The sequence below is a fragment of the Oryx dammah genome, unplaced genomic scaffold (assembly GCF_014754425.2).
Source record: "Oryx dammah isolate SB20612 unplaced genomic scaffold, SCBI_Odam_1.1 HiC_scaffold_1, whole genome shotgun sequence".
NCBI lineage: Eukaryota > Metazoa > Chordata > Mammalia > Artiodactyla > Bovidae > Oryx > Oryx dammah.
This window is the reverse complement of record NW_024070185.1, coordinates 72951271-72976693: the sequence shown is the minus strand read 5'-3', so window position 1 is coordinate 72976693 and position 25423 is coordinate 72951271. Positions and strand designations below refer to the sequence as shown.

The 25423-nt window shown below is 47.6% G+C and overlaps 1 protein-coding gene across 4 annotated transcripts; it reads left to right on the top strand.

The window, feature by feature from the left end:
• The first annotated feature begins 1581 nt into the window (after nt 1–1581).
• STMN4 (stathmin 4) lies at nt 1582–25236 on the top strand. 4 transcript variants are annotated; one of them, XM_040243483.1, is made up of 8 exons: nt 1582–1690; nt 16971–17049; nt 18391–18486; nt 19166–19246; nt 19753–19961; nt 20880–21071; nt 21768–21821; nt 24647–25236. In XM_040243483.1, exons 2-7 carry the CDS (start codon nt 17037–17039, stop codon nt 21786–21788), a joined length of 612 nt encoding a protein of 203 aa, XP_040099417.1. In that variant the 5' UTR covers nt 1582–1690; nt 16971–17036; the 3' UTR covers nt 21789–21821; nt 24647–25236. The 4 variants fall into 4 exon arrangements, with proteins under 4 accessions (XP_040099417.1, XP_040099434.1, XP_040099409.1 ...); XM_040243500.1 differs by lacking the exon at nt 19166–19246; XM_040243475.1 differs by lacking the exon at nt 21768–21821.
• The last annotated feature ends 187 nt before the right edge of the window (nt 25237–25423 follow it).

The following is a 25423-nucleotide window of genomic DNA, read 5'->3' as shown; positions in this document are numbered from 1 at the left end:
CCCAGGCTCTAGAGCATACACTCAGTCACTGTGGCACACGGGCTTAGTAGCTCCACAGCATGTGGGATCTTCCAGGATCAAGGATCGAACCCATGTCTCTGGAATTGAGAGGTGGATTCTTTACCATTGAGCCAACAGGGACACCCTCAAGGTAACCTTCTGTCATGATGTGTATTCTTAGTCAGCAGGGCTGTGGTGGTGGCAGGTGAGAGCCCATGAAAATGATGGTGGTTGAACAACCCCTCCTCTGAAAGGTTTCCCAAACGTGGTGGAATTGAGACCCAGGCTACAACCTGGATGAACCTTGAGGATGTTCTGCTGAGTGAAGTAAGCCAGACACAGAAGGACAAATACTGTATGATTCAACCTACATGAGGTAATAGATGAGGTAATGAATTTACTAGAATAGGTGAATTCATTGAGACAAAAAATAGATTCGAGGTTATGGGAGGTTGTGGTGGGGAGAGGGAGTTAGTGTCTCATGGAGGCAGCGTTTCAGCTCAGGAAGGTGAAAAGGATCTAAAGATAGGGGATGATGGTAACATAGCCTTGTGAATGTACTTAATGCCACTGAACGGTGCATGTAAAAATGGTCAAAATGGTAAATTTTAGGTTATGTGCATTTTACCACAGTAGCAGAAATCACCTCCCCCGCCCAAAAGGGGGTGGTGAGGTGAGGCTGGGTGGAGGATTGCTCTGTCCCGGCCATGGGCCGTGGGGGTGCAGGGCTCATCTGAGGCTTTGATGTAGAGCAGTGTTCTATGCCCCTAACTGCCTCACTCTTCCGCCTCCAGCCGCCTGTGGTGTTGAGAAGGCTGTGTCCCAGCGCCCTGCCCCTGATTGCTGAAGCCACTGTGGATGCCCCGTCACCTCCCCGTGGGGTTCCACCTCATTTGGGAAACCCCAGGGTGGTGACCACCCTCAGCGTCAGTCATGTCTCCCTCCCTCTGGAAGGCACAGGTATGTGAGGTGGACTGGGAGGACCCACCAGGGCTGGCCAGCTGGCTACAGCGAATGTGTGGCCCACGTGCCAGCCAGCTGGCAAGAAGGTGGCTCTGCTCTCCTAGGACCCCCATGTCGCTCCCACACCAGCTCCAGGGCTTGGGGTGCTGGCAGCCCCTCCTTGCCTTCTGACTCACTGTTCAAACCCACCAGCCCTTCTGAAAGAGCTGGAAACAGGCACAAAGCCCTCCAGGGAGCTATTTTTAGGGTTCATCTGTTCCTTTTGATTTCTCCTCTAGATTCTATATTCTCCCACCCCCAGATCAGAAAAAGCTAAAGATTCTGGACACCGTTCATCAGTCCCTCTGTCCAGGTGCTCTTTCTTTGCTGGGCAGCTCAGTTTGCAAGCTGGGCCCTCACCTCCACCTTCCCGTACCACTCCTTCTCTCTTTCTTCTTCCCCAACCTCACCCTCTGGTTCCCCAGCTCCAGAGGCAGTGCAGAAGGCAAGCTATTTGTCTGACATCATCTTCTACTCCCTGGTCTGCTAAGAGTTACTCACTCAGGCAATCCCTGTTCAGCCAGAGGAGACTGTCCAATTGCCAAGCAACCCACTGTTGGCCAATCACAGAGCTCAGAGGTGATGTCATGGTGAGAGCTGAGCAGTGGTGCTGATGTGGAGAGAAGCCCAGGGTACCACTAATTGAGGGAGTGAAGAAGGCAGCAGCTCGCATCTAACTGGACTGCAGGTAAGTAGAAATGGAAGGCAAATTATTTGGGGCTTTTCATACAAAAGAAAAGAAAAACAGCAGCTGTAGAGAGGAGAAGCGAGGAGTCTGGTATCTATTGTGTTGCCTTTTGGTTTCACTCAGTTCAACTTTGCCAAATCCTGGGGGCAATGGGGTGAGGCGAAAAGGATGGTGCCTGGCAGAGGGGCGAGGGTGGGCTCCAGGAGTCTCTTCTATTCTGGACCTCAGGGGACAGAGGATGGGTGGGAATCGCCAGAGCTTCTTACAGATCAGCCATCCACAATGAGTTCTTTCTGCATAAAAATGTTTTGTTGCTGAGGGAGAAGGGTTTTATTCAGAGTCTGGCTTTCTCTGGATCATCTCTGGCCCCACAGAGCCCTCACAAACTGAAAGCAGACTGTGATTTACATTTCCTTTCTCAGCCACAGCTATTCTGTCTCCCTTGCCCATTGGCAGCCTCCTTTGCTTTCTCCTCAGTCTGTACTGGGTTGCTTTTTTCTCTTGGTTCCAATAATACAATGAGCTCACCATCTCTTCTTGCCCCGCCCCGCCCCTGAGGTCAACCTGGTCCTACCTCGGCAGGGACAGATGGCTGTGAGGCTGCAATCTGTGGGAACCCACACCTGCCACACCCTGTTCTCTGCCTGTGGCCCAAACCAGGGCGCGACACCTCCCCAGCCCCAGTGCTCAGCCCACTGCCTTCACCAGTTTAGGCATTGTCCCCGCCTCATCCCGGGGACACAGGGTTTTGACAGCCAGCGGCCAGCTGTGTCCCTGCATGGCATGCTGCCTTTGTTTTATTCCTCTTGGAAGGCATGGTCAGTTGTGGGGGAGTCTCAGTGTCCTGAAAAGGGCAGGACCCCCTAGGGCAGCACAGAAATATACCAATAGCACCTGTCCAAATGTGTGGAGAAGGGACCCCAGAGGCTAGAATAGTGGTGGTGGGGGAGAGGCGGCAAGCAGTGACCTGTGGGGTGGGTGGGAGGTTGAGGGTGGATGTGGGGGAATCTCGTCTCCACCAAGGCTGAAGCTCCCTCAAGAGGGCGGAAGCCTCTCCCACAGGCAGGAGTCAGGGTGCCAGAGGGGGATGAGATCATCCTTCAGACTAGGGGATAATCCTAGTGCTGGAGCTAGCAGAGAGGAAAGGTCTGATCGGCAGCTCCATGGCACGGAGGTAGAGTCGCCCAGAGACCCTGCCCCACCCTTCAGGGCCAGCCAGACCTGCATTGCCTCGGCTCTCCCATGCCCCTATCTTGCCACTGGGAAGACTTGTCATTTTCCCTGAAGCCCACTTATCATCAATAGGGCTGGAGCACCTGTCAGCAAGTCCCAGCCCATTTGGGATCCCTGGCTCCTCCCAGGCTGCTCAGGGAACAGGCTTGAAATGGGTAAGAATCCTTAACTGCTGGAGGATCTGCCACAGAGCAAAGTAGAGAGTGAGTCCCCCATCACTGGAGGCATCCAAGCCAAAGTCGGATGACCACCCAGCAGGGTAGCTATAGAGATTTCTGCACTGTCTTGGAGATTGGTCTGGATCAGTGTTTTTCAAACTGCAGATTGAGACCTGTTTGTGAATTTTGAAATCAATTTTGTGGGTTGGACTTGTTATTTTCTTTTTTTAGATAAAATGGGATAAAACAGAGTAGGAAAAAGTAAAAATACATCCCATACAGTAGTGCTTTCTTTTCTTTTTTTTTTTTCAGTAGTGTTTTCTATACCAGTTTTAGTTGCATATTCTCAGTTATGTTAAATATAAATATATTAAGTTTATAAATATATTTAATAACATTCATAAGTAAATATGAATATACTTATGTTTTATTTCAGTTATATATATGTATATGTGTATACATAGATATACATATACATAGATATATACATATGTGTGTATATATATGTAAATACATATACATATATATGTCAGTATCATGGCATATACATATTGGATCATGATATAAAATGTGGTTCTTTATTGTGGATTCCAGTAAGAAAAAGGATTGAGAAAAACTGGCCTAAATAACCTCTTACCACTTTTTCTAACTATAAGATGGTAAACCTGTAGATAACTCTTACTAGACTACGAAGTTCATTTAAAATTTAAAAAAATTCTTGATTGTGGTAAAATACACATAATATGAAATTTACCATTTTAGCCATTTTTAAGTGTTCAGCCAGTGATATGAAATACTTTCACACTGTTGTGTAACCATCACCACCATCTCCAGAACTTTTTTAATTTTCCCAAACTGAAGCCATCCTCACTAAACAATAACTCCCCATTCATTCCACCCCACCCCTGGCAGCTCCCCTTGTACTTTCATTATTGTGACTCTGAGTACTCTAGGTCCCCCATCAAAGTGGAATCCTACAGTAGTTATCTTTTTATGACTGGTTCATTTCACTTAGCAGAATGTCTTCAAGGTTCATCCCTGTTGTGGACTGTGAGCTTCCTACAAGAAGAACTGATTCATTAGTGCCCCAGGTACAAAATAAGTGCCCAAACTCCAAGTGTTGTTTTAAGTGGAAAACTATATCTCTTTAGGGAGAGACAATTCTAAATGACCCATCAAAGACAGAGAAGTCTGGTGTAAGATGGTCCCCTCTGAGCAGACTATGGAATAGATACTATGCTGATGGGTAGTGGGAGTGTCTTTTATTTCTGGCTTCATATCTAGATTTTACTGTGGCTCAATCATAGACATTCTAGGGGCAAGTGAGGTTAGCTGTCTTCTCTTGTCCAACTAGGTCGTTTTAACCACACTTTCCCTGTGGGACAGATGCGAGCTTACTGGCAAGATTTAAAATAGAGCAATAAAGACATAAGCTGAGATCCAGTGAGCGAGGTCCTGGAACAGAAAAGAGAGAAAATGGCAAAGAAGGAGCATAAGGGAGAGCTAGAGAGAAAGTGCCTACATGAAACCAACCATATAGAATGGGAAAATTCAGATCTTTGGGGTTCTTGGTTTTAAATCATTGAATATTTTTTTAAAAATCAAGATCAGAAATAAAGGCTTCATTTTTCCTGAATTCCTAAGATCTTCTCTCCAGATCCCCTTGATATTTTTATATTATTTCCCGCTTACCTGGAGACTATCGTTTGGAGATACAGAGATAAAGAGTTCCCAGAGCTTTTGAAATCCTGAGTAGGTGGACATTTTGGAGGGTGGGGTGGGGAGCAGAAGAGAAATTTGGAAGAAAATTCTAAAACATGCCATGTGCCTGTAGGGAACCAAACTTTTATAATGCCCTGTAGGGAACCAAACTCTCTCCCTTCCCATCTCACCTCCCCCCTTTTTTGGCTTGGGAAATAAACATGCATCATATATAACTTAATTTGCTTTTAAAATTAGAATTTGCTGTATTTAGAGATGTGGTAGTCTTGGAAAAAGGTTACTTTTTATCCTTTTCTTTGGGGGAAGAGTGAGAACCCCCCCCCCAAAAAAAATCTTCCTTGACATTTAAAAAAGCATTTTTGAGATTTGTACATTTTCAGTCCCACGAGGAAGACAGGGAGACACACAGATAGAGGTATTGGGTTGGCCAAAAAGTTTGTGTGGATTTTTCCATCACATCTGGCTAAAAATCCAAATAAACATTTTGGCCAACACAATACACCATACCTGCATCCCAATACACACCGATTCTGCTTCCCCAGTAGAACTCACTGGTTTTTTCTATCATTGCAGACTGATCGTTGTGTGTCCACTCTTTTAGGGTCCTACTTTTAGTGGTGGGTGGTGGGCTTCTGCCAGACTGAACAGATCAGAAGGGGCAGGAATCTGGGGGTGGTGGCCTAATTTATGACAGGGCACAGGTGACCTGAGAGCTCAGAGAACAAAGTAGTGAGTGTGAATCCTGAGAAAGGAGCTAAGCACAGACTCTGTGTTGATAGACCCAGCGGGGTGGGCAGAGTGCAGCGTTCCAGTGGGTCATTTGGGTATGGGGGCCCAGAAATCCAGACCAGGTAGAGAGCATCGTCCAGACTGAGTGTGTGTGAACAGGTGGACCGACTATCTGCTGACTTCACGAACCAACTGGTCTGTTGATCCCACAGTAGGTCTGTCTATTTCCTACACCTGCCGCCAAACCAGATAGGCAAGGACTCAAGGATTCCATGAAGCCCTCCTGGAAAAGAATTACTCCAGCATAGTCTAGATAATCAAAGAGTTTTATCACATTAAAGGACTCAAGTACAAAAAAGATGGGGTATTGATAATGATCACCAAGAAAGAAAATGCTAGAATTTAGAGTCATTGCCTAAGTATAATCAATATGCTCAGAAAGGTGAATGCAAATGTTAAACATCTGGAGCCAGGGAATATATATATATAATTCATCATCGTATTTCTCCTTAGTACCTTGCCTTGTGCTTATAGTAAATATTTCTCCAAAAGTATTTGTTGAATGAATAATGTAAGAAAGAAATCAATAATGATACTCTAGAACTGAAAATCCAAGTCACTATGACAAAATTCAAGTTTGTAGGGAAAGGAGGTAAAAGTGTGCTAAAGCTCTTATCTCTTAAAGAAAACCATTAAATACTGTTCTATTCTTCATGTAATGAAATTACATGCATTCCTCACTTTAGTGCCCTTCACAGATATTGCAGTTTTTACAGACTGAAGGTTTGTGGCGACCCTATGTTGTCAGATGATGGATAACCATCATTTTTTAACAATAAAGTATCTTTTAGACAAAATGCTATTGCACATTTAGTAGACTCTAGTATAGATAAACATACTTTTATACCTACCAGGAAACCAAAAAATTCATCTGACTTGTTTTATTGCAACATTTGCTTTACTGTGGTGGCCTTCAATGGATCCCGCTATGTCTCCAAGGTCTGCCTGTAGACACAAATGATTTTAACTTCAAGATAAAATCAAGATGTAAAACTTACAAAGCATTGGAGAAGAATGAAAGAACAAAGAAACCAGAGTAATATTGCAAAAGAGAAGAGTCTCCCTCTCATGTAGCTAGATGTGGGGCCAGAAACCAGGCTCTGCCCCTCCTACTCAGTCTTGGGAACAACACTGGACCTCTTGGGTCCTCTGTCTTCTCATCTGAACATAGATGTGAACCAGAAGCCCTGTAAGATCTCCATGGCTCCTCCCATTTATGGGCACAGAACTTGACTCCTGGAAGTGTTCCCAAATCTGTTGCTTGTTCTCTGCTGACAGTGAAAATGATTTAATTGATTGCACTTGGTAGGTCATGTGTGTGCATTTTAACAGGGACTTTTTGAGGCAATGCCTAATGCAAGAGAGGGCTCAGTGTTGAGACTAGGGTACTTGTGGCTGGGAGGGAGAGTCGGGACAGGCAAGCTCTTGTGCGCCCTTCAAACACATGCTGCAGGCAATCATTCATCTTCCTTACATTTACGCTTGGCCTTGAGTCTCAGGAAGTACCATGGAACTGTGATGTTGGGCTGACCAAAAAGTTCATTCTACGCTGTCCGTAACGTCTTATGGGAAAATCTGAATGAAACTTTTGGCCAACCCAATATAAGAAGACTTTGATAAATCCCATCTTTATGGGATCCCATAAATCCCATCTTTATGATTTTCGACTTATATGACTTTAGGCAAATCAAGTCACCTTCCCGAACTGATCGTCTGTTAAGTGGTTTAATAGCACCTATTAGATAGAATTTAGAGAGAATGAAAGGATAAAAGTGATGATAACGATGTAAAAATAATAGACATAAACAGAAACTAGAAGGAAATACCAATAGCAAAGAGTAGCAAAATGCCAGAGATTCGTTTCCTTTTCTCTGTCACATAGATGTTCTGAAATGTATTAATATGTTTGTAATTAAAACATTATCAGTAAAAGGAATATATATATACACATACACACACACATGAAAGTGCCTGGCAAGCTGTAAAGCACTATGAAACATTCCTATTGTGACTAGGGGTAAGATTACAGGGACTTTCTCTATGTGCTGATGCTTCCAAAGGCTTTGACCCCAGGATGTGACACAGAGTTGGGTCCCAGTTCCTTGTTCTCCATCCAGCAACCCTTCACAGAAGCCCATGCCCCAGACTTGTGTGTGTGTGTGTGTTTCTATGCTTTAAAAAAATTTTTATTGGATTATATTTGCTTTACAATGTTTTGTTAGTTTCTGCTGTATAGCAAACTGAGTCAGCTATAGGTGTATACATATATCCCCTCTCTTTTTGATTTCCTTCCCATTCAGGTCACCATAGAACATTGGGTAGAGTTCCCTGAGTATACAGCAGGTTCTCATTAGTTATCTATTTTATACATAGTACCATGAGTGTATATGTGTCAACTCCTCCATGTACCTGATTCATACTTCTAGTATGTTGATTCTCCTGTATCTATTGAATGGAAAATAAAACTCGCCCCCAAAGCACCATCACTGTGGATTATTTGGGGCTGTCTGTTTTCCAGACTTCATTTTCCTCCTCTGGCTTGCCAACAACAAGCAGGGGCCCCTCAGACTTAGGCCATCAGAGCTCTGCATTTGCCAGCAGGTGATGGCTCCTTATTTCCTAGAAGCACTGTTTCTAGGAAATGAAGCTGCATTTCTCAGCCTGCTAGGGACAGTCTGGAGGTTATTCTTGGCCAGGGCTCCCACCATTTCTTCCCCTTGGAGCCTCAGAAGCAGACCTAAGCAGGTGCTGATCAGACACTCACCAGTTCCCCAAATCACTTAAAATCACAGGTTGCACATACATGGACAGGCAGGGCCCACTGAACCACACCAAGGTCTTGAGCATCCAGAGATTTTGGTATCCACAGGTATCCTGGAACAGATTCCCCCGTGGATCTGGGGGAATGACTATATTCTGCTTTGTCTAGTGTCTCTCTGCAAGTCTCAACCATCCGTTCCTGGCCCATAGCCTAATACCTACTCTTTCTGCCTTTATGACATGGTCCTTATTACTGCCAGAGACTTGCCCAAGGCTAGCAGAAACTTCCAAGACTCTAAATTCACACCCAGGGGACCCATTCATTTTTTTCCTTATTGAAAACCCTTGTGGTTATTTTAGGACCTGGCTGAGGGCTTGGCACAGAATTAAATATTCAACAAATATTGTGGAAAGAATGAAAACCACAATCATGAAAAAATAATTTATCTCTTCTTTTAAAGAAAACCCAAATGAGACACATGACTGCCGATCAGAACCTTTGGATCAACATGAAATAACCAGGTTTACTGAATGGACATGATATGATTCCATGACATTTAGGCAGCTCGTGCAGTGTATTTCAGGTTAATGTTATAATTTCAACAGGACTTTAAAAAATACTGGTAATTGGCACAAATCAAAAGAGCCAGCTTCCTCTACTGCTTGTGGTTAAAGGAACTGGGTCAGAACTCAGAGCTTCCACAGCATGATTCTATGAGTTCTTTTACTTGTCTCTGAACACTCTTGCCAGGGACCACTCATTCAAACCATTTGGATGCACATTAGCTTTTTTCCTCTGGAAAATAGTCTACAGGGGATTTGACACATTTTGATGGCATTTTCTGGGCAAAGCTTGCAGTGACAAATAAAATGCTTGTTTACTCGGGTCATATGGATGGTCAGGGATGCCTCCGGAGGTCAGGCATGTACACAGTAAATGGCCACATGGCATCTGAGAGCTGGATGCTCTTCTCTATTGGCTCTTGGCTATTGATTAATTTATAGAAAGACTGAGGGCACGAGTCACCATTTCTCATCTTGTAAAAAAGTCCTTCAGCATCCCTATCACCATCAGTGGCCCTGGTGGACCCCCTAAGTCTCCCCCCACCACCTTATGGGATGTTCAGAGAGGGAAAAGCACTGACTCTGGAATTCAGAGGTTTGGTTCCATCTCTGCCACCAACTCAGTGTGGCGTCTAGAAACCTAGTCCCCTGGGAGGAACACATTGGCGTTATGGAAGGGACAGTCGTTGGTTGTGTGTGACCGTTGTGTACCATGAAGGACATTTAGGCTACCTGGTACCACAGGGATGCCTGTAGCACCTCCAGTCAAACAATCCTCCAAAAGTCACATATATTTCCCAGGAGTGAGGTTGCCCCTAGTTGAGAATCCCTTAGCTAGTGATGGCCAGTTCTTCCTTCCCTGACATTTTCATGTTCTGGGGGGAACTGAGGCTCTGATCTCTTCACTCTCATTTTTTCCTCCCACGAAGAGATCCCTCCTCTGTCAACAGCCTTGATTCTAGATCTTCATGGTCGGCTGCCCTATACTCAACCAAGATTTCCTCCTTCTGTGTCTTCTGATGACCTGGACCTCAGCTCCGTGTGATTACCGCTAACTGATTAAATTTACCAATTGTGCTAATGGTTCAATCCATCAACAAAAATGTGTAAATGCTTGCTTTTCCATACACAGACTCTTAGATGCTGGAGCTGGACTAAGAGTAGGGACCAGTTTGCAAATGGGAAAACAGTGCTGCATGGGATGCAAACAGTCCAGGGTTTAGCTCATTTAGGCAGGCCCTCATCCCTTTGTGCCTCATCTCAGCTTCTAGTCTTCTCCTAATCTTTTCCCCAAGCTGGTGCTGCCCAGATGAATCATTTTGCTCTAGCAGTATAATCTAAAGAGAGAGATGGGTTTTAGACTGAAAAGTCCAGCTTTGCCCCTTACTACCGGTAGGACTTCATGTAATTAATCTGACTCTGTTGAGCTCCAATTTCCTCATTATAAAAGGACCTCAGAAAATAAAATTGAGATAATGCCTATGATTTTTCTGGTACCAAGGAGGTGCCCAAGAAGTGGTAGCTGTTATTATTGCAATGATCCTCAGCATCACTATTTTTCCTCTTTGTTTGTATTCAAAAGATGCCAGTGGCTTCCTACTGAATAGAAGATAAAGTACCTTTCCCTGGTCTGGAGGTCTCTGATCTTCCTATTCCTATTCTAGTAACTGGTCCCAATGCATCCTGCATGCAGCCCAGAGGGCCCTCTCTATTTCACCAGTAAACCCAGTCCACACACCCAGCACACAGGCAAGTTCCAGAGCCACTGCCAGACTAGAAGCACAGCCGAAGCCACAGTGCATCAGAGCCCCACCAGCTTCTCACCTTCGCCACCTGGAGCGTGAGTCCTCTCGCCACTGGCTAAGCTTGACCGTACCTGACAGCGCAGGGGTTGGGCTGCCCAAGGAGGCCCTGCCTCTCCAACAACAAGTCTGCACCCGTCAGACTTGTATGGGAGTGAGCACCAGGGGACAGATGGGACGGGGGAGGCAGGGGCGACTGGGAGGCTGTGGTCCTGAACTCTGGCTCTGGTTCTGTGGCTATCGGCTGAGTGATTGAGACATGTTCCCATTCTGTTGTGGGCCTCTTTGAGCTTCTGTTGCTGGATATGGTCAGTTTCCTGGTCTTCCTTAGGGGGAACCCAAGGCCTGGGATTGGCCTCTGCCTTAATAGAAAACATACCAGGAGACTCTGGGAGGGCCAGAGCTGTGCCTCAGCAAGGGTTTTTGCCAGATGATGTTCTGATATCTGGTGTCTTGGATAGAATCTCCCACTGATGGGCCTGACCTCTTAGCCTTACCGCCTACCCTGGCCTCTATGGTCTTTTAAACTTCACCTGCCTCCCTGAATTCCTAGCATTCTGTCCTCCCTGACCTTGGCAATAACACCCCTTATTGCCCCTCTCTGGTAGTCCCTGGATAGGCCTGGTTGCCCCACTCCATTGCAGGTATTCTGCTGTGACTTGACAACCCAACCCACACTGTCGAGCTGTTTGACAAATTCCACAGCACTGAGACAAGCTTTCAGGGCCCAGGTCTCTAAACTAAGGCTGGTCTGTGGGCCCTTGGGTTCATGGGATGCACCCAGGAGAATGGCCTGGGCTCTTGGTGTTTAAGATGGGAGAACAGAGGATGGAGAGCTGCTTTGAAGGGCCTGAAGGTCAGGGGTAGCATAGCTAGATCTTTCTAGCTATGAGTGTCCAATCTGGGTGTCACCCACAAGAAACCTGGAGTCCTCAGGCAGCAAGGCTGAGTGCTGGGGAGGGAGTGGGACTGGCCCACCACCCACATTGATGCCACAGGTTAATTAGGGATGCAGTCAGGCTCCCTGCTGTGGCCACCACTACCCAGGGACTCAGGACCACTTTGCATTGTTGGGCCCTTCTAGAAGAATCTTCTCTCCCCCCCCACCCCACCCCCCATTATATCCTTTCTTAGAACGTTCTTTTGAGTCTTGAGTGCTATAGAAGTGATGTGACTATTGGCATGAGGATTTATAAGGGTACCATGTACCTCAGGTACACATACACAAATCATCTTTTTTTTTTTTTTTTCAATTCAGCTCCAAGACATTTGGGATCTTAGTTCCCTGAGCAGGGATCAAACCCATGATGCCTCCATTGGGAACCCAGAGTCTTAACCACTGGATCACCAGAGAAGTCCCAGAGATTATCCTGAAAACCAAATCAGACCATGTAAAAATACTGGTAGCTGAGATACAGTGAATGAATGAATCATGGATTTGAATGAATCCTGGCCCTGTTGCTTATCAAGTATATTAGATTGCTTGAGCTACTGTAACCAATGATCACAAACTTAGCAGCTGAACACAACAAAAATTCATCCTCATGCAGTTCTGGTGTCCAGAAGTTCAGAAATGGAGATGTTAACAGGGTCTTACTCTGTCCAGAGACTTAGAGGAGGGTTCCCCTGCCTCTTCCAGTTTCCAGTGCTTCAGGCCTTGCTTGGCTTGTGGCAGCATCACTCCAGCCCATCTCCACCTTTCCAAGGTCCTCTCTCTGTGCATCTCTCCCCTGCATGTTTCTTATAAGGGCACTTGTACCACTTGTACAGACAGAATGATCTCATCTTGAGATTCAACTTACTTAAATGTGCAAAGAAGTCATATTCCCAAAGCGCAAGGGTTAGGATGTGGACAGTTTAGGCTCGAGGACACCACTCAAAGCACTACACTGAATGACCTTGGTAATGTCATTTAGCCTCTCTGAGCTTCAATTCACGCCTCTTTAAGGCAGGGGTAGTAAGATCTACATCACAAGGTTATGATGAAAATTAAAGTGAAAGCACTTGTCACATAGTAGATGCTCTATAAATACACATGTTTAATGATGCAGATTTCAACCCTGTGAAACTGAGAGCTTGCAACTGCAAATCTCATGGCCATGAATACCTCTGCTCATCTTTTAAAAAAATTCTTTTGTTTTATTCACACTGCTTGGCCTGTGGGATCTTAGTTCCCCTACCGAGGATCAAATGACCCCTTGCCCCCTGCACTGAAAGCACAGAATCTTAACCACTGGACTGCTGGGGAAGTCCCCTCTGCCCATCTGACCTGTACTTGATTCCTCCTGCAATTAAAACTCCTCGCATAATATCTTTCATTGATGTATAGAGAGCACCTAGTACGTAGTCTTCATTAAATCATATCCTGAGGTTAGACTGCCTTTCCCTGAGTCCCCACGACCATGGAGGAAACAGTAGTTAGCATTCAGTCCTTCCACTGGCTATAAGAGATGAGCTTATAAGTCAGAAGACTTGGACCAGCTCTACACCAACTAGCTGTGTATCCTTAGCTAAGAATCTTAACATCTCTGAGCCCCAAGTTCTTCACCTAAAAGTGAAATAGACAATGCCTGTCTTATCAGTCCAGCCCAGCCTCCTGCAAAGATCAACTGGGATAATGTAGGCAACCAGGACTGTAATCAGTCACATGCTCCACGAGTGTAGGGTCTTAATTGTCATTTTCAGCTCAAGCCAAGGGATGTGGTCCCTGACTCTAGTTAGCCATGCTCACAAAAAAAGCCCAGCTTGGTCTCCTTCTTCCTCAGGGTGTTGTACTTACTCTGCCTCCCCTTTCCTATTTGGACCCCCACTTTTAAAAACAAGTATTTATTTATTTTTCCATAGAATTTTTTGTTTTGGCCTCACCCTGTGGCATGAGGGATCTTCACCAGAGATGGAACCTTCCCTGCCTTGCCCCCTGCAGTGGAAGCTCAGAGTCTTAACCAGCAGACCACCCTCATTTCTGATCCATTACCCAGGTTGAGGTCTGAGGCTGTGCCCTCTCCTGGCAAGGTCTCACTCCCTCTGCCAGTCGCCCCATCAAGCAGCCTGGTCATGAGTGGGAGATGGTGTGGAACAGAGCTCATGACTAGAGTGGTTGTTTCTGGGCTGCCCACATCTCTGCTCGGGGACTCACTGGTGCTGCCAGGATCAACTTGACTCCGAGGACAGAGCCCCATTGTGTTGCATCGGGAGGGGCCCTGGCAGGGACCTCTGGCTCCAAAGCACAAGGAGAACACAGAGGCCCTGAGGGGAACAGAGCCCTTCAAGTCTGGTTGACCTGGTTTCAAATCTCTGCACTTTCACTTTCTAGCTGAGTGACATTGAGCAAGTCGCACAAACCCTCTGAGCCTCCATTTCCTTGTGTGCAGATGGGGATGACAGTCCTTACCTGTAGGTGTGCGATACCTGGTAGTGAGCTTGATGTAAAAGGCTGAGGAAAGGAAACTAATATTTATGAAATGCTCCCTTTTGCTGGATGCTTTTCTCATTTTATTTGGACAACTCTGTGCAGAATTAAGATGGGGAGAACAAGGTTAGATGTGTGACATGACTAGTGACTGCTACAAGAGAGATGAAGCCTGTGTCTGACCCCACATTGGTCCAGCCTTAAAGCCTGGGTGGAGCCTCTTGTTCCCATCCACTCCTCTGCCCATCTCCAGTCAGTACGGATTCTGATTGCAGAAGGAAAACACCCCAGTAAGCAAGGAAAGGGGTTCTAAGTTTGGTTTCAGAGTCCCTTTCCCTCCTGGGGTGGCAGGCAGTGAGCTCAGGTCACCTTCTGCTGGCACAGCGACCACGGAGGATGACTGGGTTTGTCAGGGTTCTCCAGAGAGATGGACCAGTAGGCTACATACAGAAAGAGATGTATCATGAAGGACTGACTCATGCAGTTATGGAGGCTGAAAGTTCTCGCTATCAGCTGTCCGCAAGTTGGAGGCCTGGGAAGGCCGGTGGTATAATCCTGTGTGGATGAGTGCTTAGTCGCTTCAGTCATTTCTGACTCTTTGTGACCCCACGGACTATAGCCCACCAGGCTACTCTGTCCATGGGATTCTCTAGGCAAGAATACTGGAGTGGATTGCTGTGCCCTCCTCCAGGGATCTTCCCGACCCAGGGATCAAACTCACGTCTCTTATGTCTCCCGCATTGGCAGGTGGGTTCTTTACCTCTAGTGCCATAAGGAAAACCCAATCCTAGTCCAAGTCTAAAGGCCAAAGAACCAGGAGCTCCCATGCCTGAGGGCAGGAGAAGATGGATGTCCTAGCTCAAGCAAAGAAAATCCTCCCTTTCTCCACTGTTGTGTTCTACTCTGGCCCTCAATGAGTTGGGTGATGCCCACTCAAACTGGGGAGGGCCATCTTCTTTTCTCAGTCTCTTGACTCAAATGCTCACCTCTTCCAGAGACACCCTCACAGACACACCCAAGGATGTTGTTTACCAGCCATCTGGCCATCTCTCTTAGCCAAGTCAAGTTGACACAAGAACGAACCATCACAGCAACCAAGGATCGAGGGGTGCCCATGATGGTGGCTCACTGCTGGTTGTTCCTCACTCCACCAGATAGAAGGTTTCAGTAGATCCTATTGCCTCCTATCTGTCCTCCAGACACGCTCCAGTCTGTTTCCTTCCTGCCTGGTCTTGTTTCACCTCCTCCTTCACACTTTCACATCCAGCATCAATCAGCTTGGTACCCCCATAGCTTTCTCACTCTGACTCTCTCTTTTATTAAAAAAAAAAAAAGTGTTCATTTGTTTGGCTATGCTGGATACCAGCTGGAGCATGCAAGATCTTCAGTTGCATCATGTGGGATCTAATTCCCTAAGCAGAGATAGAACCCGGGCCCTTTGCACTGGGATCGCAGAAGTCTTAACCACTGGGCCACCAGGGAAGTCTCCCTCACTCTGACTCTGGCATGTGCTATTCCCCCAGAAGAATGTCCTGCTTAATTTTGACTCATCATTTAAGACTCAGTACTGGTGCTGCTAACACCAGGGGTCCTTTCTGGCTCCCTGGACTTCATGCAGAGTCTAAAGCCCCGTCTCTGTGGTCCTGCAGTAATCCCCCATGCTGATTTCCATCTCTGCATGAATCACATGATGATCACATTAATATTCAATATTTGTTTCTTTTCATAGTCTAGGATTGTCTTAAAGGGGGTCCAGCAGTGCTTAGGACAGTGGTTCTGGAGATGAGCAAGAGAAGGTGAGGGGGCAACTGAAGAGGTTAATTTGTTGGGTTTTTCTTTAGGTTTTCTAAAAGAAATGTATTTCATTTTATTATGACATCATAGCTCTTAATATTCTTTTTTAAAAACTGGAGTATATTTGCTTTACAATGTTGTGTTGATTTCTGCTGTGCAACAAAGTGAATCAACTGTATGTATACATATATCCCCTACCTCTTGGACCTCCCCCCACCCTTGCCCACCCCCATCCCACCCCTCTAGGTCATCTCAGAGCACCAGGCTGAGCTCCCTGCATTATACAATAGGCTCCCACTATCTATCTGTTTTACACATGGTTAGTGTATATATGTCAATTCTAATCACCCAGTTCATCCCACCCCACCTCTCCCCACCTGTGGCCAAATGTCCATTCCCTACATACATGTCCGTTCCCTCCATCTGCATCTCTATTTCTGCCCTTCATTAGATTCATCTGTACCAGATGAATCTTTCTGACTTACTTCACTCTGTATGACAGACTCTAGGTCCATCAGTGTCTTTACAAATGACCCAGTATCATTCCTTTTTACAGTTGATGTTCCATTGTATACATGTACCACCCTGAAGAGGTATTTTGACATCCTCTGTCCACTGTCATATGGTCTGGACAGGAAGGTCCAGGGTGAGTGTAGGAGAAATTCAGGGCACAGAGTTATTTTGTGAATATGTCCAAGGTGATTCTGACTTAGGGTTGGTCTCTCACCTCAGCCTTTGCCTTGGACCAGGCCACTGAGCTGCACAAGGAGACAGATGAATATCTACTGATACATTCAGTTTGGGGAAACCCGTGTTTGAGGCTCGAGGGGTCTTGAGATTGGGAAGTCAATGATGAAACTCTTATTGTGCTTGGAAACTGAACTTGACTGGGGTGATGTGGAAGAGGTGGCTTGGTGTTTGGAGAAGGGAAATTCAGCCTGGAGGTGGGGGACAGATGATCCTGAAATTTCCTCCCTGGTTGTATAAAGACCTTCCTCGTGTGAATAACCTGTCAGCTAAAATGCTCTTATTTTTTGGATTTGTGACAGTGTCCTGAGCTGGCAGCAGACTTACCTTGACTTTCACTAGGACTCAGCTCTCATATTCCGGAAAACATGACCCTTGCTGGTAAGTACAAAAACCCACTTATGTTATGGGCACCACAACACAGGATATTTCTGTACGTACGTGTTTGTACTTACTTGTGCACAGAGAAGATACAAGGCTGACAGGAAATGCACCTAAGGGTTAAAGAGATTATCTCTAGGTGGTGGGTGGGATCCTAGCTGAGCTTTTCTTCCTTTTATCTGAGTGTGTTTTTTGTTTTCTACAATGGCTTTGTAATATTTTTGCAGTTAATCCTGCTTTCAATTTGTAAAAGGAAATGAGGGGTGAGTAGCAGCAGTGGGGTGTGGAAGGGACTGACAGAAGCATACACCAGGGCCTGGAGGAGTTGGGTTGGACTGGACTCAGCATATCAGCTCTAGGGACTTCCCTGGTGGTCCAGTGGTTAGGACTCCGTGCTTCCACTTCTGAGGGCCCAGGTTCGAGCCCTTGTTGGGGAACTAAGATCCTCTAAGCCGAGTGGTGTGGGAAAAAAAAATCAGCTCTAAACATGACCTCCTGGTTTCCAAACCCTCTCCAGACACAGAGTGACCAGATAGGGGTGGGGGTATGTGTCCAGCCTTCACGGAGGGACACCAGCCCTTTTGCCTTTGACCACTGCATTGGGATGACCAGGGAAGGCTCACAGCCTAAACTTGTCACCCAGGGAAGGACAGGATCACAGGAATGGTGGTGGCCTTCTTTGCCCACACAGAAGTACTGCCAAGTACCTTGAGAATGGAGTGTGTGTTGCCTCTATCCTAGAGTGAAAGGAATGGAATATCCTGGGCACATGGGGGAAATAGAGAGAGGTCCAGGGTGCACGCTGGCCTGAGGGCACTGGTGCTTGGGGTCCATGTTGCTGCTGTTTAGTCGCTCAGCATGTCTGACTCTTTTCGACCCCCAAGGACTGTAGCCCGCCAGGCTCCTCTGTCCATGGGATTTCCCAGGCAAGCCTACTGAAGCGGTTTGCCATTTTCTTCTCCAGGGGATTTTCCCTGACCCAGGGGTCAAACCTGCTTCTCTTGCAAGTCTCCTGCATTCTTTATCACTGAGACCTGGGAAGCCATCGGGGTCCATACCTGAGGGCATTGTTTGCATTCAGTATCACAAAGGGAGATGATGCACTGGTGAGAGGATAGGGTCCTCTGGGAGCTCTGGCAGGCTCAGGTTCTCATAGGTGGGCAGAAGCGGATCCAAATCACACACAGGGATTCTAAAGAGAGCTGCTCAGGGCGGAAAGGGCTGCGTCACCGTGCAAGGGTCTGGGCGGTCTGGGTGCCTCTGTGGAGGCTGGTGAGCCCCGGGGTCTGTGTCTGAGTCTAGGAAGGGGGTCGCCCTCTTCACCTGTCCATGTTTCCACAGCCTACAAGGAGAAGATGAAGGAGCTCCCGCTGGTGTCCTTGTTCTGCTCCTGCTTCCTGGCCGACCCCCTGAATAAGTCATCCTATAAATATGAAGGTACATGAGGGCCACCATTGGGGGACTAAGGACCGAGGCTTCCTGTAGCTTGCCTCCAGGAGCCCAGCATACCCACCCTAGTTTCCCGAGATTCCGCCCTATGTCACATTTTCTTCCCAGAGCCAGTAGAGTCACCGCAGCTGATTCTGGGGGGTCTATGTGCAAGGTGATGGTGGGGGTGGGGCTGCAACCAGGGGACCAGACAGCAGCTGAGGGTCTGAGTCAGACCCTCTCAGAGTGCCCTTGAACTCAGCTTTTGTTCACTTGTGTGACAAACAAATGTGGTGGAAGATGCAGAGGCCAAGTAGATGGAGAGTCTGCCCTCAGGGACACCTAGCCTAGAAGAGGGACAGTCATGTGTCAGTCACCAGACACCCTGGCCCATTGTCTCTGCAGTGAAGGATTAAGAATGCTCTGAGCAAGTCCAGAGGTGGGAAGGGACTTCTGTGCTTTGGCCACCCAAGGAGTTTCTGGGATGGCCGTGTTGCCTGAGCCCTGTGACAGGTCCCAGGATATGGACAAGGAATATTGATTGGCCATGTCCTGATTGAGGGGGGTTGGTGGTTGGGAAAGCCAGGTCATCTCTTAATTTCCTGGGGCTTAAAAGGAAGGTATGGGTTTGGTCTGGAAATGAGAGATGGGAATGCTTGGGTCACCTGAGATTGTTTTTTCTGTTTAGGCTGGTGTGGGAGACAGTGTAGGAGAAAAGATGAGAGCCAGCGGAGAGACAGTGCTGACTGGAGAGAAAGAAGAGAGCAGGGTAGGAGGGGGCGGGGGGAGAGGTCCTCAGGCCGAGCGTCAGATCTGTAGTGGGGTGAGGAGTCGATGGGCGGTGGGTGGTGAATGCCTCCACGTGCACCAATTTGAAAGTGAAAGTGTTAGTTGTGTTCAACTCTTTGAGACCCCACAGCTGTAGTCCATCAGGCTCCTCTGTCCATGGAATTTCCCAGGCAAGCCAGTTTGAGCAAGAGCCCAGCTAAGGGGGGACCCTTGTGGCAGAAGCAAAACAAAGGCAGTTGCTACAGCCATGATTAGAAATCCCCTGTCCTGGGGCTCCTGCTCTTAGAGCCAGAGACCCTCCAGTGGCTGTCCACTCCAGCCCCATCAGAGCCCAGCGAGCTTGGGTGCTATGTTCAGGACAGACCCAGAACCCTGGCCTTTGATCAGCCTTGGGGACCCTGGCTCTCCCTCATATGAGTGCATGCTATAGGGGGCCCCGTATGGTCTTCAAGGAGGGATGAGCAGCCCCTTTTCTGTTCTCTGCAGCAGACACAGTGGACCTGAACTGGTGTGTCATTTCCGACATGGAAGTCATCGAGCTGAATAAATGCACCTCCGGTCAGTCCTTTGAAGTCATCCTGAAGCCACCCTCCTTTGATGGGGTGCCTGAGTTCAATGCCTCCCTCCCCAGACGGCGAGACCCATCGCTGGAAGAAATCCAGAAGAAACTGGAGGCAGCTGAGGAGCGGAGGAAGGTAAGTGGCTCTCCTTATATTCCCTGTCAGGGCATGATGGGGAGGAAGTTGAATAAGACAGGTTCTGAGCTGGAGTCGAGTCACCACCAACCTCTAGATATGAAGGCAGCACCTCCAGATACCAGGAAGGGAATGAGACACTATGGAGAGAAACAAAGATGTAAAAGCCCAAGGTGTTTAGGAACTTGCTTAGGGGAAGAAGATGCTATATTACATGCCTCCAAGAAGTGACCTTATAGTGACCGGGGTCAACACTAAGGATTTAAGGAAAGGCTGGAGAATTAAGGAAAGGGGTCCTTAACTGGGGGAGAGGGAAGAAGGTCATGGCATGGTATATTTGGGTTGGTCGAAAAGCTTGTTTGGGTTTTTGGTTAGTGCTTACAACAAACCCAAAAGAATTTTTTGTCCAGCCCGACACTTTCACCCCCTTGGTGTGCCTTCCTTGCTTTCTATGGATTCTTATGATTCAACTCCAATGGCGTTTCTGTGTAAGCTTTCCTTCATCTTTGAAGCTGAAAATGATGATCACTCTTGAATTCCTATAGCACTTCATTTCTGCCTCTCAAGGCATATGTCACATGCTAGGCTGGTTTAGAGTTATTTATATATGATTAGTCTCTACTAGACTTTTTTTTTCTTTCCCAAGTTGCTAGAATAATGACTGCTACACTATATCTGATCACTTTTTTGTGAATTAACGAATGGATGGATAGATGGATGAATGATGGCAATGAGAAAAAGAGGACTGAGAGCCCAGTGGGAGAACCCAAGAAGCATCCTTGCTTCCCGCCAGCAGGCCAGGGGCCCAGGCTCAGGGAGGTGTGCACTCTGGGTGTGCAGCTCTTAAGTTATGATGATAAAATCACACCCTGGCTTGCTCACCTGCAAGGGCCTCCTTTTCACTTCATGCTCCCACAGTACCAGGAAGCAGAGCTCCTGAAGCACCTGGCAGAGAAGAGAGAACACGAGCGGGAGGTGATCCAAAAAGCCATCGAGGAAAACAACAACTTCATCAAGATGGCAAAGGAAAAACTGGCCCAGAAGATGGAATCCAATAAGGAGAACCGGGAAGCCCACCTTGCTGCCATGTTGGAACGGCTGCAAGAGAAGGTAAGAGGCCTTGGATTGGAGAGGAGACTCCTAGGACTTGCTCTTCCTTCCACGGCGAGTACAGTGGACATGCCTATCATTTCAGGGAGCAAGTAGCCTCAGGCAGGAGTGGCCACGTTTCTGTTAGGTTAGATCCTTAGAGAGTTCCAAGGGATTACTTGGGAGGTGGCAGGCAAGAACCATAAACTGAGCCAAGAACCATGAACCAATGAACCAAAAACCATGAATTCCTTGGGGGGATGAATTGCCCAGCTACACAATTGAAATTTCTCATTGTCCGAGGGAGATTAGACCACTTATCTTCCAGAGAAAGCCTGCTGAATGCTTTTGTACATTCCTGGCTTCATCCTTAAATGCCCTGATTTGATTTAATGAAAGATGCTGACTTGAGCTCTTGGCTTGAGGCCACGGGCGTGATCAGCTGAGCTGCCCACTGAGCAGGAAACATGATCCTCTCCAGACCTCTTGATGTGGGCTGAGTGAGTCACCGGTCTCTCCAATATTCTGCCTTTTGTCAATAAACCTAACGATGTCACCTGAAAAGAGAAACGTGAGAGATGGGGGTTGGTCCCGCGTGTCAGCAGAACCACAGCCCATACTGCTGAGAACACGCTGGCCTCGTTTCCTGAGTCCCGAGGCTGCCCCAGTTTCTCCTGCGGCTCCTGGGAGAGCTCCAGCTCTGTGTTTTATTTCCAGGCGCCGCCTGCCGCGCGGTGACTCCGGGGACCCGATCGGTGGCCTCATCCCATGGTGAGCAGCGTGGTCTCCGCTCCTTCCTGCCCATCCACCTAGAGTCTCAGGCCCTTGGCACAGCTACTAGAAAGATCTGGTTTCTTCACAGGGGATCTGGATGTTGTGTAGGCCTTGCAGCTGGCCAGCATGTGGCAACCCCCATCCACTCTCTTTCTCCATCCTTTGGGGGGGCAATGAGCCCTCCATAAGTATCAGATGGGAGGGAAGTGTTCTGGGTCTGATTTCAGGCTTCCTCAGTTATTGAGAGATGGGTAGGAACAAACTCTTGCAGGAAAAAGAAATCAGGGATTGGGACAGGATGTGGCCTGGGCATTCAAGATAAACCTGAGACAAATAGTGAGGATAAAGCCATGATATACAATTTGAAAGACTGCAAAACACTTTTATTTTATCATACCCTATCCTCACAATGCAATGAGCAGGATGGGCATTATCCTTATTTTACCAGTAAGAATCCATGTCAGAAGAAGGTCCAATGACTTGCCCAGCATCACATAGCCACTAAGCAATGGAGCTGGGAACAGAACCGAGTTCTTTGACTATGAGTCTAGGTGGCTCTTTCTATGCTTGTTTCAGGAAGACCAGACCACAAGCATCCTGCCAGCCTTTTGTCAGACAAGGAGTCACTTGGAGGCCAGGGAAAGGGAATCCAGGAACCTAGGGATCCGTCCAGTGAGCAGATATAGGGAATAGAGAGAGAGAGAGAGGCTGGGAAAGTCCAAGGTCTGGAGGAAGAACTGTGGGGGTGAGATAAGCCTCAAATGAGCATGATGTTAGAGCAGATGTGTGGGTGGGCCTCACTCCTCTGGGTTCTTGACCCCTCTTCACCTTTGCCCACCAGTGAAGACAGGAGGTAGGATGAGATAGCTGTGTGGTGTCTGCTCTGCTAGGCACCTATAACAATGCCTCTGCATCAGTACTTGTGTGAGTCACCAAGTGTCAGCACCAGACTTACCTGGTGTAAAGTTGAAAACTATAGGTACTTGGACCCTAACCCCAGATCCACCAATCCTGGCTCTATAGGGATGGTGCCTGAGGACCTCAGTGGGTTTTTTTAATATTAAAATTTTTTATTAGAGTATAATTGCTTTACAATGTTGTATTAATTTCTCTGTATAGCAAAATGAATCAGCTATACGAACACATACAACCTGTTCCTCTTGAGTCTTCCTCCCAGCGCCCCTCCATCTCACTCCTCTGGGTCATCACAGGGCACTGAGCTGAGTTCCCTGTGTCATGCAGCAGCTTCTCACTAGCCATTTTACACATGGTAGTGCACATAAGTCAATGCTACTCTCCCAGTTCACTCCGCCCTCCACTCCACACTCCCCTGTGTCCATGTAGGGCCTCAGTTTAATAAGCTTCCAAGATCATGCTGATATGTGGCAAGGTTGAGAACCACTGCCCTAGATGTACCATTCCCCATGCTTTCTCCAGGGCCATGGAAATTTCTAGGGTCTCTCCAGGGACAGATCTGTAGTCTAAGATACCTCCTGGGATCTTGGGCTGCCTCAGTGGGTCTCCCCCAGGCTGATTCATACCTGGATGTGAATGGATAGAAGGCTCTGGCAGAGATACACCTTACTAAGCACCTATTATGTGCATGGTGCAAGTTGAGGAACTGGGAGATACTAATACAAAGAGGAAAAGGCATGCTCCCTGCCCACAAGCAGGACCCAGATGTCTTCACCATGATCAGGGATAGAAAGTAGACCATGAAAAGCCCTAGAGGTGAACCCCAAAATCACAGAATTCTAGAGGTAAAAGAGCTTCCTTTCCATTTGTTGTTTAGTGGCTAAGTCACGTCTGATTCTTTGTGACCCCACAGACAGTAGCCTGCCAGGCTCCTCTGTGGAATTTTCCAGGCAAGAATACTGGTAGCCATTTCTTCCTCCAGGCGGATCTTCCCAACCCAGGGATTGAAACCAGGTCTCCTGCTTTGCAGGTGGATTCTTTACCACTGAGCCACAGTGATGTCTGTGGCCCTCCCTGAGCCTGATGAGTGAAGTGAGTTGGTCAAGGTCACACAGCTGATGGGCCTTTGAAGTCAGAGCCCATTGTTTGGTTTGATGATACTCAGAAGCAAAGGGAGCTTCCCTGATGGTTCAGACAGTAAAGAATCTGCCTGCAATGCAGGAGACCAGGGTTTAGTCCCTGGGTCGGGAAGAGCCCCTGGAGAAGGGAATGGCAACCCACTCCAGTATTCCTGCCTGAGAATTCATGGACAGAGGAGCCTGGCAGGGAAACAAAGAGCTGGACACCACTGAATGACTAACACTCACTTTCAAGAAACAAAGGAAGATTCTCTATCACACTTTGTGGAACTGGACATTTTCCAAAATCCTTTATTTGATTTATGCTTTACAAGCCCTCGTCTTTCATCCAGGGGCTTAAGACAACCTTCACTAAAGAGGTGGATTGGAAACACAAGGGCAGTCCAGTTGCCTGTGTGTAGGGGCCACCTGCAGTGAGTTCTCCTGAGCTACTCCTGGCATTAGGTCAAGCAGTGTAATCAGCCCCCAGATGGCCAGGTGAGGGTGGCAGAGGCTGATGGTCCCTGCCAGGTGGGTCCCCCAGGGAAGCTGTTCCCAGGTAACGAGCATCCTGGGGCCAGAGGCACCAGCAAGCTTGCTCACCTGTCTCCTGCCAGGCCCACCTGCCTCATCTGGTCCCTTCTCAAAATGCCTTTGCAGACCCTGCGTGTCTCTTCCTGTGGTGGCCAGTGGTGACCACACTGTTTGCTTCGGCCCTCCAGCCCCTCGGTCTCTCTTTATCCCAGGGTAGTTGGTGTGACCCAACCTTTTCTCTCCCTTCCCTCCCAGGACAAGCACGCGGAGGAGGTGCGGAAAAACAAGGAGCTGAAGGAAGAGGCCTCGAGGTAAAGCCCAGAGGCAAAGAAGTTTCCAGAACGGCCAGACAGCTCCAGCAGCTCCGCAGTTCCGGAGGCAGCCTGGCCCATCGCTGGCTGCTCTCCCAGCACTGGGGTTTGGGGGGAGGGGGGTGGCCAGGGGCGTTTCCTCTGCTTTTGGTGTTTGTACATGTAAAGAATTGACCAGTGAAGCCATCCTATTTGTTTCAGGGGAACAATGATGGGGTGGGAGAGGGGAGAGAAGGAGAGAGGTGGGGAAAGAGAGATGGAGAAGGACTCGTGGACATTGCAACCCAGCCCAGGTCAAATCCTAGGCTTTTCTTCACAGTGAGCATCCGGGCACCGCCTTGAAGGAAGTTAACAACAGGCGGTAGAATTCCCAGCAAAGGGCAGAGTCCTGGGTGGAATGAGGGCTGCAGGGCGTGGCAGAAGACGCCAGCAGCAAGTGGGGGTCCCTGTGACGGGGGGATGAGGTGTGACTGTGTGTGTGTGTTAACCATTATCTTTTGATCATCATGACCAACAATGAAACATTTCCTCCAAGTCTCCAGTTCTTTATTTCCTGAATTTGTCCTTTGTGTAATTTATAGAATGTACTTGAATTTGGTTTCCCCCGATCAGGGGCCAGGTGACTCCTTATTTCTTAGTTTGACCATTAGGGCATCTGAAGTGCTGGGTTAGGATGGTTGAGACATGCCATTCTTTGGCATTGTTTGATTTTTCTTCTTCA

What these genes read in the sequence shown, in the direction of transcription:
- STMN4 (XM_040243475.1), top strand. An exon ending in GTCATCCTATAAATATGAAG is followed by an intron (nt 18,487 to 19,165) that starts GTACATGAGGGC and finishes TTTTCTGTTTAG; the next exon opens with GCTGGTGTGGGAGACAGTGT. An exon ending in GAGAGAAAGAAGAGAGCAGG is followed by an intron (nt 19,247 to 19,752) that starts GTAGGAGGGGGC and finishes TGTTCTCTGCAG; the next exon opens with CAGACACAGTGGACCTGAAC.